At 42.5% G+C, this 14,140-nt stretch overlaps 1 protein-coding gene across 1 annotated transcript in view; it reads left to right on the plus strand.

The window, feature by feature from the left end:
- Positions 1–14,140, plus strand: part of CLPTM1L (CLPTM1 like) — a 358,381-nt gene that overhangs the window by 141,231 nt on the left and 203,010 nt on the right. The window contains 2 exon segments of the mRNA XM_029589936.1: positions 5,155–5,176; positions 5,179–5,238. Coding sequence (XP_029445796.1) covers positions 5,155–5,176; positions 5,179–5,238 — 82 coding nt within the window.

Here is a 14,140-nt window from a genome sequence, read left to right on the forward strand (position 1 = left end):
TCGATAAGACAAATCATCTCAATGGTTTACATGGCATAAAAATGTCAAATAAGTGTTCTGTTATAAATACAGACTTCGTTATTTTCATTAATGCACAATGTAAGTTAATTGTGTGTGGAGGCGGCATAGCTGACGTTTCGCCTAGGGCGTCTAATACCCTTGCACCGGCCCTGCGCCTAAAGCAGGTCCCCAACCACCGGTCCGCGGACCAGTACCGGGCCGTTGGGGTTTTTTGCCGGTCCGTGGCGCCACGGCTGCTGCGGGGAGGCGGGGCGAAGCTGGCGACCTGCCTCCTCCAACCCCAAAAGAGAAGAGACATGGCCCAAAAAGGTAGCGCGTCGCAGTGACGTATGTTGCTGGAGCCGCGCAGGCAGGAAGGAGGTGTATCAGCCACTGCAGGTGCTCCTCCTACTGCCTTCCTGCCTGCCCTGCCCGGAAGACAAATGTTGCCGGAGCCGCATGGGGAGGAAGGAGGAGGCGCGTCAGCCGCGTGGGTAGAAGAGGCGCTTCAGCCGCGTGCAGAAGAGGAGCAGCGGGGCCGGGAAGACTAGGGCCACTGCAGAGCCCATCCTGTGGCAACCCGTTAAAGAAGAGGCCCAGAGGTGAGAGAGAGGTGGGTGCGAGTATGAGATGAGTTGAGAGACTGTGTGTGTTTGCAGAGACAGCATGTGAGAGCCTCTGTGTGTGTGAAAGAGACAGCATGTAAGAGTGAGAGCCTGTGCTTGAGCAAGGCAGCATGTGGGGGTGTGAGAGAGCCTGTTGTGTGAGACTCAGATAGCCTGTGCCAGTGAGAGCCTGTGTATGTGTGTGTGAGAGAGAAATGCATGTGAGAATGAGAACCTGACTGTGTGTTTGAGGGAAGAAGACAGGTGGAGAGAAAAGAAATAGAAAAAAAGGCAATATAAAAGGAAATGGCAAAAAATTAGAAAGGGAAGCAGATGTAAAAAAAAATACTTTTTACTGATTGGCACATGTAATCTTTGGGAATGTGCAAGAGTAGCACTTTCTCTATGGCGGATCTCACAATGTACGAGATCAACATGGAGGAAGTGGAAACCCACGGGGCCTGCACAGAGGAGGCAGCAGAATGGGCTTCAGTGCCAATAGCAGCAATCAGTGTCTCCCCAATAACCACGTGGCAGCAGTGGCAGTAATTAGATTAATTGTTTGACTCAGCTGAAGGTGACAAAGTATGAAGTGGGATGTGAAATCAGCTTGATCTGGTGGAGAATAGGATTGCTGTTACACATGAACTGTATTTGGCAAACATAAAGGGAGCCAGGATAATCAATTGATGCCTGCAGCTGAGGACTGATTCATTATGACTCATGTAGAAATTAGTGCATTTTCCAGATTAGTCTGCACAAACACAATTCTCAACATTCAGCATTATTTCTGCTGCATAGAGTTTATCTGAGAGGCTCTGAGGTTGTGAGGGAGCCAGTAAGAGTGAGAGCATGAGTGTGTATGAGAAATCCAGGGGAGTAAGAGTGTGTGTGTGTGAGTGGGGGGGGGGGGGGGAGAGAGTGTCTTACACCCTGAGAGTGTATCAGTGTCTGTGAGAGTGAGAGGTTATGGTGGGTATAAGAGCATGAATGTGTAAGTATGTGACAGTGTATGTGTTGAGAGAGAATGACATGTGAGTGTATGTGTGAGAGAGATGAGGATAACCTCCTAATCCTCGACAATATCAGGTTTGACTGGAAATCAAGAGCTCCCATGTATGGACAGCAGGGGCTTTTTAAACTCCTTATTAGTTTTAATTATTGTGTGTATTTGATATATGTGCTGTTTTGAAATATTATTGGTGTGTGGGGAAATTATAAAAATGTATATGATTTTAATTAATAGAAATTCTATTTATCAGTAATTTTAAAATATTCTTTTATTAGTATGGTTTTACTATTATAACTGATGCTTTATGTTTCTTAATTTATTGTTTTATGAGGAATGGTGGTTTCTGTTTATAAATGTCATAATAAATAAGTATGCACTTAAAATCCAACCCCATCCATAAAACCCGCCACCCATATGACCAAAGCCCCACCCATCACCCCGCCCTCGCCCTGCGAGGGCGGGGCAAGGGGGTCACCGCAACATGAGGAACTGTATTTCGGGGGTCACGGCATTAGAAAGGTTGAGACCACTGTTCTAGAGCAACCCTTAAGGTTTCCCCTCTGGATGCCAGACGTCCACCCCTACAAGGTGTGTTTCCTCGTTCTCCATTTTCCGGAGAAGGGATGTCACACACTTCTGACTGGTGGTCGCTCTTGGTTCCTCATGGGCTCCGAGAGCCGGTTTGAGCGGGTAGCGCTCTCCTTATGTCGTCCTAAGGCACAGCAGGTCGATTTTGCACTGTTGGGTATGGGGTAGCTCTTGGGTGAGATTAGGCGTTTCTCCCATCCAGGAGTCACATTTGATACCTGCTGAGCTCAATGAGCATTTTTTTTTTTATATGGACCACTATTTTCAGGCATTCTTGCCTGTAGGACCCTGCCTCAGTGAGGAGGGTTCTAATCCAATTATGCCTTTCAACCTGTTGCCACATCCATGGCTGAGGGAGTTGGGGAACAAGGGATCCTACAACAGAGGTGTTGCTCTTTGGTTGCAGTGGCTTTCAAGATGTACTCCCCCTTTTAGGGATTACCCTGTCTGCGGACAGAGGTGTCCTGGTTCATGCAACGATTGTTACGATTATATATACTTCCTTGGGGAAGTATATAAAATCATGGATGAGGGATTAATACCCAAGTCAGGTTCGTGACAATCTGTTCTGAGATCACACTGTCCCTGTCCTGGTACCCTTAATGTTTCCAGGCTGGTGAAGAAATCCTATTTTATTTATTTATTTATTTTTACATTCAGGTACTGTAGGTATTTCCCTATCCTCAGAGGGTTTACAATCTAAGTTCGTACCTGAGGCAATGGAGGGTAAAGTGACTTGCCCACAGTCACAAGGAGTGAAAGTGGGACTCAAACCCTGGTCTCCTGGTTCATAGCCCACTGCTCTAGCCACTAGACTACTCCTCCACTCTTTGACATGGGTCTGCACTTGAGGTACCCAGCTTCCTGTCTCTTGGTGGAGTGTTTCTGGATTTCTTCCCTTGGGGATTTGCTCTCAGTTTCAGCTGTTCCAGGCAGGCTGAGGGCTCTATCTTGGTGGGCAATTTCCTACTGTAATTGACAGTGACTTATTTTCTTGGGGTTGAGAAATACAACCGGAGATTTGGGTTAATGATTCCATTCAGGGGTTCTTTCATCCCCTGAAACTATTGATGCTGTTCTGCTTGATCATCTATATCTAGTGCTTTGGCTTGTAGGGTCTGTCACAGATACTGCCGTTGTTGCTGATTATTCTTTCAAGCATTGCTTGGATTTTTCTGCCCATTGTGCCTGTCAGCCAAACCTGGGCACACTTCTGCAGATGCATTCTGTCCAGTTGGTTTTTCGGTAACAAAGAAGGAAACTATGCTGTCCTTGTCCAAGAGTCCTTATCTTGTTTACATATGTAGACCTTTTCTGTATCCAGGAGGTTCTGGACCTACGATTGTTGTCAGGGTTTCCTGATCCAAAACCCTGCTTGTAATTTTTTCTGTGATGTGGCATATGTTTCTTGCTGGCACTTGCATCACTCCTCTGCCTTAGACACCCCTTCTATGCATGCGGGTTTTGTGTCTCAGTCGTTTCTATGGTTTTGTTTTTGTAGAACCCAACTCTTTTCCCACCTAGTCCCGTTTGTGGATTGACTGCCTCACAGACAAAAGGGAGAGAGGTGGTGCTTTCAACATGATGTGGTTTCCTGCTTTATCCTGCTCGGACAGCCAATATCTTGGGAATCACCCATGTGTGAGGACTACTATCCCGCATGTCCCCTGAGAAAGCAGAGTTGCTTACCTGTAACAGGTTTTCTCCTAGGATAGCAGGATGTTAGTCCTCACAATACCCTCCCACCTCCCCTGGGAGTTGTTTCTCCAAGTATTAGCTATATCATGGACTGAGGGACTCTGCCTAGGTGGCAGGGTAATGACTAGAGCTGCACATGTTCAGTAGGGCATGTTTGAAAGTTCTAGAATCTTTGAGATCAAAGTTCCAGACCAGGGCTCCATCTGATGATGTCATCCATGTGTGAGGACTAACATCCCGCTATCCTCTGAGAACACCTGTTACAGGTAGCAACTCTGCTAACTGTACGATTTGCCTAAATTTTTGATGAAGGCATTAGCTATTCTCTCTACCCTCCTCTCTCCACCTAATACAGAAAAGGTGTGTTCTTAGCATTGGGAATTTTACACCCGATCAGAGATGGAGTAAGTTTGTAGTGCTGAGTGTTAGTCTCTAGGCAGAAGCAAGAATAATGATGCCAGGACCTGTAGCAAGTGCATGTATTGGGTGAATATCAGTCTACAATTTTAACACTTCCCTTATTACATTGGACCCTCAGCTTTTCCTTCGTCTTATGCATACCATCTCTGATGTGCCCAGGTTTGATTGGCCCTGTTGGACATGCTATACTACACAGCTCTGTGTCTTCAATAATGTTCTTTTTAATCTTAAATATTTACTTTCCTTTGATTGCTTTCATTTAATGAATAGCATGCTGGTTAGCTAATTAATTGTTTATTCAGACTGTGTATTTGCAGTATTACATTTATATACAGAAATATATTTCATACCTGCATAATAAAGTAGAAATGGCTGTTATAAATTACAGAAATATATATATCTTTTTTTTTTTTCACATCACAGGTTTGCTTTACTGTGACAGTCCTAAAAAGTGTGTTGCCTTATAGTGAAATAATTTTGCCTGCATGTCACTAATAGAACAAGAAGGCTTTCCTGTCACACTTTCGCAGTATCTTAAGAGGGTAATTTTTAGTGGCCCACACTGAAAATTACAAAGTACATGCAGATTAGCCCAGATTTTTAAAGTGAACTTGTCCGCTTTGGAAGTTAGTGAATATGCACAGACTCTAGCGTGGCATATGTGCATCACCTGCTTATTAATAGTTGGAAATGTGTGCAAGTAAGCTTTTTATACAGCTAAAACCATGTTTTACATATGTAAATCCTTTTGGAAATCAGGTTCTGATTTTTTTTTAAGCCATTGTTTGTTTTATCAATCCAGATTAATTATCAACATTTTGTTATTTGCAGCTCCTTTTTGATTTTCTTGCATTCAAAATGACATCAGTTTCTGGAAGAAAAAAGAAGAACATGGTTGAATGTCTACTAAAGCAGGTATAAACTGAACAGTCCAAGCTGTAGGGTGGTGATTGTGCTGTTTTTTCCGGCTCAGTTATAAATTAGGTAATCCATTGTTTTTATGAGTGAGCATGGGATTATTATTGCTTGTGCTTCACCTAAGAGATATTACACACACATGGAAATGCAAAACAGAGTAGAAGTTTTACTAGCAGTTTAAATAAAAATAATTACAGCTATATCATCAATTTTTGCCACCTGCCACTTCTCTGGATTGTCTGCTTATGATTCCGGACAGTCCTCCCTTCCATAGCAGGAGAAATGCAACAGCCCTCCTTCTGGCTCCACGGCTCAGTACTGAATAATGCCTCTTAAGCTGGAAGGTGTCATTTAGCATTCAACTGACAGGAATGATGTGTCTCTCTTGTCAGGGAGGAAAGAAGCCTCTGGAATCATGAATATAGCTTCCAGAGGAGTGGTGATTGGGGATATTGGGTTTATTTTTTACAGCATCAGGAAGGGGAGATTGGAGTTGGGGAGAATTTATTATTATTCTTTGGGTGTTAGGAAGGGAGCTGGGATACAGGGAAATGTTTCCAAGGGGGATAGTTAAGTTTGGCCAGCTATATTTAGGCCTTCTTAGAAGTGCCTATACCACAAACCACTAACTTAATGCTGAAAATCTGAGCTAGCCATCTAACTTTCTTCTTCTAACCTAATCCTATCCTTCAGCATGCTAAGAATTTGGCAAGCTAAAGTTAACCAATTGCAAATGATGAATGATGACAGTCACTTTCACCAAATGTTCATAGAAGAATACTTGGGTATGTATTTATATGGTAATGAATACAAAAAGGAGTTGAATTAGCACAAGGTTTGAGTAGTAGCACCAGTGAAGGCTTCCACTGTAACTGCTGTCCATTTGCATGTTATTCACATATATTAGAATTATGAGAGATGTGAATGGACAGTAGCTATAATTAAAGTCCTTGACAAGTGGCACTAAAATTTGCATACTTGTATCAAGTATTTGTAAATGACAGTGTAATTAGTGGCTCTTAGCCCTTTTGACCCATAGGAAATAAAGATCCAAAAAGTGTGTCAATTTTAGGGGCTGGTCCAGCGTTTCATAAGGGAATTATGATAATTATATTTGCTCTGTAGAAAAACTGCAGTTGTTTCAAAGAACACTTGTGAACAATTCTGTGCAAACAGAAATCTTATTTGAAGTGGGATAACACAGAAGCATAAACTTAGATGGCAGGTAAGGCCCATCTAGTTTGCCCAGTTTCATTCCTGGTGCAGTGCCATACATCCCAGTTGATCTCTGGCTTTTCATTCAGTTATTTGCAACAATATATTTTCTGTGCTTATTCCATGCGTTCTTGAATTCTGTTCTCCATTTCCTCTACCTGGAGGCCATTCCATGTATCCATCACCCTTACCTTGAAGAACGTTTTCTGATATTACTTCTCAGACTGCCTCTTGAAACCTATATTAAGGGCAATTGTTAAAGGTATGTTACTTGGTTAAAATGGCTTGACCTAAAATTGCCCTTCTCAAATGCGGCTAAAAATATGTGTGGACTATGTAGTATGTGGACATGCAGAATTTTGCTGCCATTCAGACACTCTACACAGACACCAGGCGCAAAATATATAGACACTTTTAATACACATATTTTGCTGTTAATTTTCAAAGAGAAACATGAGTAGTTTTTTTGAAGTTTAGTGAAATGTACACAGGTTAAGTGCCCATGTATTTTGCAGCTACATGGGCTGTTTGAAAATTATCACTACTGTGACCTCTTGTTCTGTAGGATTGTTTCTGTCTTGTGGGTTCTATAACCATTTGTAGGAGGAATGCCCCTTGTAGTAAATGCAGGGATTTCTCCACTTTAAACTTTGGACTGAACTGCATCTGAATATCATTGCAGAAATAAAATTGCCCAAAAAATGACTTTGAATAAAATAGATTTTCTAACAAAAGCCTTCAGTTTTCAATATTGTTAGACAACCCCGGTTTATCTGCAAACTCAAAGTAAGAAAAAAAATGCAGATATATTAATTGGAGATAAAAACATTGAGTCAAAAATGAAGCAGAGATGAAATGGAGCAGATCAAAACATCGGATATCCATAGACCTTCACAAAAAAGGATTCCTGACTTCATAAAATCAGTGTGAGCTATTCCTTTTTACTGTTAATTTTTACATTATCACTTCTAAAACTGGTTAACCACTGCAGGATATTTAGTGAAAGATTTTTTTCCAGTTAGCAGCAATAATGCATCTTTTTGCTACCAACATATGATAAATGTTTATTTGTATATATGTTTATTGAATTGGTATGTTACTGTGTAATTATGTATTTAATTACTAATCCAAATACAAGTTTTCAAGGTTCCCATGAAATATCAAACTTATTATCTTTGCAGTATTTTATGTTTATTTAAAGATTTATTTATTTATTTAAAGATTTTTATATACCGGGGCACGTGAAGCACATCACCTCGGTTTACATATAACAATAACTTAGCAATCGCTTTACAGTTCAACAATTTAACTGATAATACAGGCAACACGGCAACCATTTATAACGTCAACTCATATGATAACGATAAGGTATATAAGGGAGTCAAAGGGTCTGTAGCAATTGTAATTAATTAATTATGTTACTTGACGAAAGTTCATACATTAGGGGGGGGGGTGTGAAAAGGGGGAGGGGGGGGGGGAGATCAAGATAAAGTTATGGAGGAGATGAAAATGTATAGGAATGTTCCCAGACAATTAGTAGTAAGCTTGTCTGAATAACCAGGTTTTTAAGTTTTGTGTAAATTTTTGTGACATGCTTCTTGGCGTAGATCAGAGGGCATGCTGTTCCATATAGTAGACCCTGCTATAATGAATGATCGTGCTTTTGTAGATGCAAGTTTGGTCGTTTTCGGCGAGGAGATCGGAAGTCTGGCTAGATGCTGTGGTCTAGTTGGTCGGTTAGAATCTTTAAAGTGTAGGTGTTCCGAGAACCAACGCATATTGTTGTTGTGGATGGCTTTATGTATTAGCGTGATGGCTTTGTATGTAATCCTGGATGAAACGGGTAGCCAATGTAGAGCTTGAAGTGCAGGCGTGATGTGTTCGTGGCGGCGTGTGTCAGTAATGATGCGGGCTGCAGCATTTTGCAACATTTGCAGTGGTTGTAGCGTTGTTTTAGGTAGGCCTAGTAGCAGAGTGTTGCAGTAGTCAATCTTTGATAGTATGGTTGCCTGAAGGACTGTGCGAAAGTCATGTGGGTGTAAGAGCGGTTTTATACGTTTTAGAGTGTGGAGCTTGAAGAATCCGTTTTTAACCGTGTCCAAGATGAATTTTTTGAATGTGAGATTGCTGTCAATGATTATTCCCAAGCTGCGTACTTGCTGTGCTATGGGTGGGCTGGTTTGTGACAGCACCATTTTGCTCATGGTGGTGTTTTTTGGGGGTGTGATGATGAGTAACTCTGTTTTCCTGGTTTTGATAGCCAAGTAGTTGTCCGTGAGTATTTTTTTAATTTCTGAAAGCGCTGTATTCCATGTGTTCAGGGCATTATCGAGAGAGCTAGTGATGGGGATGATGATCTGTACATCATCAGTGTAAATGAAGTGTTGAAGGCCCAGTTTTGAAAGCAACTGGCGGAGTGGTGTGAGATAGATATTGAACAGAGTTGAGGAAAGTGAGGATCCTCGGGGGACCCCTTGTGCCAGATTTCTTGGCTTAGATTCACCTTGACCACTTTTAACACTGTAGGTCCTGTTATTCAGGTATGATTTGAACCATAGTAGCGCTGTGCCGGTGATTCCAATTTCTGTGAGGCGAGTCATGAGTGTGTTGTGGTTAACCGTATCGAATGCGGCTGATATGTCTAGGAGGGCAAGGATGTACGAGTGACCAGAGTCAAGGGCTTTCAGAAGCAGTTCTGATAGGGATATTAGAAGTGTCTCTGTACTGTGGAGCTTTCTGAATCCATATTGAGAAGGAAAAAGAAATTGATGTTTGTCTAGATATTCAGCGAGTTGTTTATTAATGATTCTTTCCATAATTTTAGACAGGAAGGGAAGGTTTGAGACTGGACGATAGTTTGCTGGGTCAGATGTATCCAGGTTCGATTTTTTAATTGTGGATGTAATAATTGCATGCTTGAGTTGGGAGGGTACGTTTCCTGTTGTAATGGATTTGTTGATAATTTTTGCAATGGGTTTAGCTATAGTAGTGTGTATGGGGAGTAAAGTTTTTGTGGGCATTTTATCAGTGGGGTGGAGCGCTGGTTTCATTTTCTTTAGTATTGTCTCGACTTCAATGCTCGTAGTTATCTCAAAGTTATTAAGTTTTATTTCAAAGAATTAAGTAGAATTAAGAATTTTTTGGAAGAATTAAGTATTCTTCCAAAAGAATTAAAATAGCGTAACCACCAAATATGCCATAGTATTTTCTTCGCCACAATTTTTCCAGCACTTTCCAGAGGATTCTTGAAAATTCCTCCACAGTTATTCAAATATAAGATACCACCTTAGTAAAACTTTCTATCCATTTTCTAAAATATTGGTGGAAATAAACTCATTTGCTCTTCTCTCATTTTCTTTCTATTGCTTCTCTGAAAGTTCAGCTTAAGTATTTTTTCCAGGCCATTCTATACTAAAATGAAGATTTCAAATTCTGACACCATATGTTATCAATTTTAGATATTGTACCCTTTGTGGCGATACATGAAATATTTCTTCCTTTCAGGATCTGAGAACTAGATTAATCGGAGTCTTCTGTAAGAATTATTTAATTTTTTTCTTTAATATCTTTATTACTGTGAGTAATAATACAGCATATAAATAAATAAGAAACTTCAAAAATCACTTAACCAGATATACAATTCCAATGTGTAAAATTCAACTTTTATAGTTGCATGAGGCTTTTTTGATTCATGTTCCCCGCAGTCTTGGATTTCAGCAAGGCCTTTGACACAGTTCTTCACAGAAGACTTATAAATAAATTGTATGACCTTGATATGGATCCTAGAGTAACCAACTGGATTAGAAACTGAGTGGGAGGCAACAAAGGGTAGGTAGTGGTAAATGGAGTTTTCTCTGAGGAGGGATTTGTTACTAGCAATCTGCCATGGGGATTGGACCTTGGACCAGTTCTTTTCAACATATTTGTGAGCAACATAACGGAAGGCTTGTCAGGAAAGATTTGTCTTTTGTTGATGATTCCAAAATCTGTAACAGGGTGGACAGCCAGGAAGGAGTGGAAAACATAAGGAGGTATCTAGCGAAGCTCAAGGATTGGTCTGTGGCCTGGCAGTTAAGATTTAATGCTAAAAAATGCAGAATAATGCATTTAGGACACAATAACCGAAGGGATAGGTACAGTATTGGAGGTGAAATTCTTCTAAGCACAAAGGAAGAGCTGGATCTGGGGGTAATTGTATCTGATAATCTTAAGACGGCCAAACAGGTGGATAAAGCAGTAAAGTTGAAAGATGCTGGACTGCATAGAGAGCAATGGTCAGCAGAAAAATGGAGGTGATATTGCCCCTGTATATATTTCTTTATAGAGAGGGTGGGATCAACCAAGACAGAAAGGGACATTGCAGATATAACTTGATAGTAAGTTGATAATAATTGCACCAGGGCAATTTGTCTGAGGTCTCTGGGAAGTGAAATTCAAAATATTGGTCCAGCAACTGAGAAAGCACTCTCGCGGGTAGTAAGGAGTCGAGTGAGACGGGGAGATGGAATATCCAATAACCCCCTTTGGGACAAGCGCAGGATTCTAGATGGTTGATAAAATTTTAAAATTGCGTTGGCCCAACTGCAAGAGTGATCATTCAGAAGCTTAAAGACTAGCATTCCTACTTTGTACTTTATCCTCCCTTTGATTGGTAGCCAGTGCAGCTCTGCTAGAGTTGGAGTAATATGATCACAACTCCTTAGGTCAGATGTGATGGATGTGTGGAAGAGCCTCCCAGTGAAAGTGGAGACAAAAACAGTACCTGAATTCAAGAAAGCATGGGATAAATACAGGAAATCTCTAAGGAAGTGATGAGAATTATAATGCTAAATTAATTGGACGAATGGGCAAACTGATTGGGCAGTATGGTCTGTTTTCTGCCATCATGTTTCTATGTTTCTGTGTTCTCACAATGAATACCTCCACCGAAAGGTGGGGAGTACAAATAGAATCTTTCAATCACAAGGCATCTGGACTTTTCAAGAGAGCTGCTATCAAATTGGTCTATCTGCTGGAATTAAGAGCAATCAGATATGCTCTATCAACCTTTGCACATTTTCTTCAAGGAAAGAGTGTCCTGATTCAAATAGATAACCAGGTTGCCATGTTTTATGTCAACAAGGAGGAATGGAATCATGGGCCTCTCTGCTAGGAAGCCCTATAGATCTGGAAATGAGTGGAAAGAAATCGAGCTGTTCTCCAGCCAACTTATCTGCTGGACTTCTCCAACACACTGGCATCTCGACTCAGCAGAATATTTCCACCACATGAGTGATCTATGCAGCATTTAGTGGCAGACCAACTCTTCAGCTTATGAGGTCTTCGATCCGTGGACCTCTTCGCATCACAGCAGAGCACAAAACTAAATCCAATTTTCCTCAATTCAGCCAAGTGATCACAGACTAGCTCAAGACATTGTCCTCCTTGATTGGGGACAAACATAAGAACATGCCATACTGGGTCAGACCAAGGGTCCATCAAGCCCAGCATCCTGTTTCTAACAGTGGCCAATCCAGGCCATAAGAACCTGGCAAGTACCCAAAAACTAAGTCTATCCCATGCTACTGTTGCTAGTAATAGCAGTGGCTATTTTCTAAGTCAACTTAATTAATAGAAGGTAATGGACTTCTCTGAGAACTTATCCAATCCTTTTTTAAACCCAGCTGCACTAGCCCACCTTCCCCTGGTAACAAATTCCAGAGTTTAATTGTGCGTTGAGTGAAAAATAACTTTTTCCAATTAGTTTTAAATGTGTCATATGCTAACTTCATGGAGTTCCCCCAAGTCCTTCTATTATCCGAAAGAGTAAATAGCCGATACACATTTACCCATTCAAGATCTCTCATGATTTTAAACACCTCTATCATATCCCCCCCTCAGCCATCTCTTCTCCAAGCTTGAACAGTCCTAACCTCTTTAGTCTATCCTCATAGGGGAGCTGTTCCATCCCCTTTGTTATTTTCGTCGCCCTTCTCTGTATCTTCTCCATCGCAACTATAAGAACATGGTAAAACGATAACTGACAGTCCTGGGATTGCACAGAGAGCTGGTAGGAGAGCAGGGTTTGAACTCATGAGTGCTAAGGATGTCCCTGGTCCATACCTAAGTACTGTTCTACAATATACCTCATGAACACTTTTTCACTGTTACCATTTATTGCCAGAACAGTGCAGAAGGTTCTTTAGGACTGTACTTGTCTGATACTCATAGCCCCAGCATGGCGCAGATGGATCTTGTACATATATCTCGTAAAACTTTCCATCAGTTCTCCCATTCATCTGGGAATTGACCTTGCTTTGTTAACTCAGGAAGACACTGTACCATCACAACCTCTCAGCCCTCAACCTCACAGCTTGGTTAGTGCTCAGTGATTGCGGATCTCCACTTACCTACGGAGATTGTGGACATACTAGTCTTGTTAGCCTTCAAATGAAATAGGTATTCCAAATGGGGTCACAAAATGCTTTGGACCCATTTTCTTGTGAGCCCGTGAACCTGCTGTTCTCACAGGACAAGCAGGATGGTTATCCTCACAAATGGGTGACATCGAGGATGGAGCCCAACCACGGAAAACTTCTGTCAAAGTTTCAGGAACTTTGACTGGCCCCTACTGGGCATGCCCAGCACGGCACTAACCCTGCAGCCAGCAGGGGTCTCCCTTTAGTCTTCTTTTTTCCGCGCAGCAGTAGCCACACGGTGAAAGAGCTCTTAACCACGTTCCTGACAGGAATATAGAATTTATTATTCTGAAGAAAATTTGCCCCTCAGGGGTCTCCCTTCGTTGAATTTTTTCGTCCGCGGAACTCCGGTAAGTTTTTGCCGTTGTTTCATCGACTTTCGTCGACTTTGGCCCTCGGGGCCCGTTAACAGTCGACAGTCCCGCGGCTAAATTTTTGGCCTTCCGCCATGGCATCGGGTTTCCGACGGTACCCGGACTTTGTCTATCACAGACCCTCATGGAGTGTGTGTTTTATGCTTGGGTAGTGAGCATGATCTCCTGACTTGCACCAAATGTGCCTTAATGACACCAAAAGGTCGCAAAGCAAGAATGGAGAAGATGGGGCTCCTCTTCCATGTTCGCACCCCAACGCCATCGATTGCATCGACGTCATCGGAACCGGCACCGTCGAAGTCTTCCTACCATCGACAGCCCTCCGGTGACCGTCCGCCATCGACACCTTCTCGGCCATCGACTCCTGTCCCTTCCCCCGATCATCAAGGAGATAGGAAGGAGAAACATCGCCATCGACGTCATAAGTCTCGGCCCGTCGAGGAATCGACGTCATCGACCTCTGTACCGACCGAGCCTCCGCAGAAAAAGCCTCGATCAGAGTTGGCACCGTCCACTTCTGTTTCGCAGGCACCGAGGCAACCCTCACCCCTTCGGGGTTTGGGAGCCGCGATTCCACCAGTGACGGTGGTCCCTCCGGCTCAGCCTCAGCCTCCCTCTCCCGTTGAGCCGGGTCTAGTTACCCCTGGTCTCAGGGCAGAACTGGACCGGTTGGTCCAGGAGGCCATCGATAAAGCGATGCAACGGTTCCAGCCTCCCCCGGCACCGACTCCGGCACCGAGAGCGGAACCGGCCACCGAGCCGATTGCGGCTGCATTGGCACCGCTGTTACACCGGATGGAGGCACTAATGACAGCCCTTCCACCGGTGATACCTATGTCACCGACACCGGCA

Source organism: Rhinatrema bivittatum, chromosome 2 (genome assembly GCF_901001135.1).
Source record: "Rhinatrema bivittatum chromosome 2, aRhiBiv1.1, whole genome shotgun sequence".
Taxonomy (NCBI): Eukaryota; Metazoa; Chordata; class Amphibia; order Gymnophiona; family Rhinatrematidae; genus Rhinatrema; species Rhinatrema bivittatum.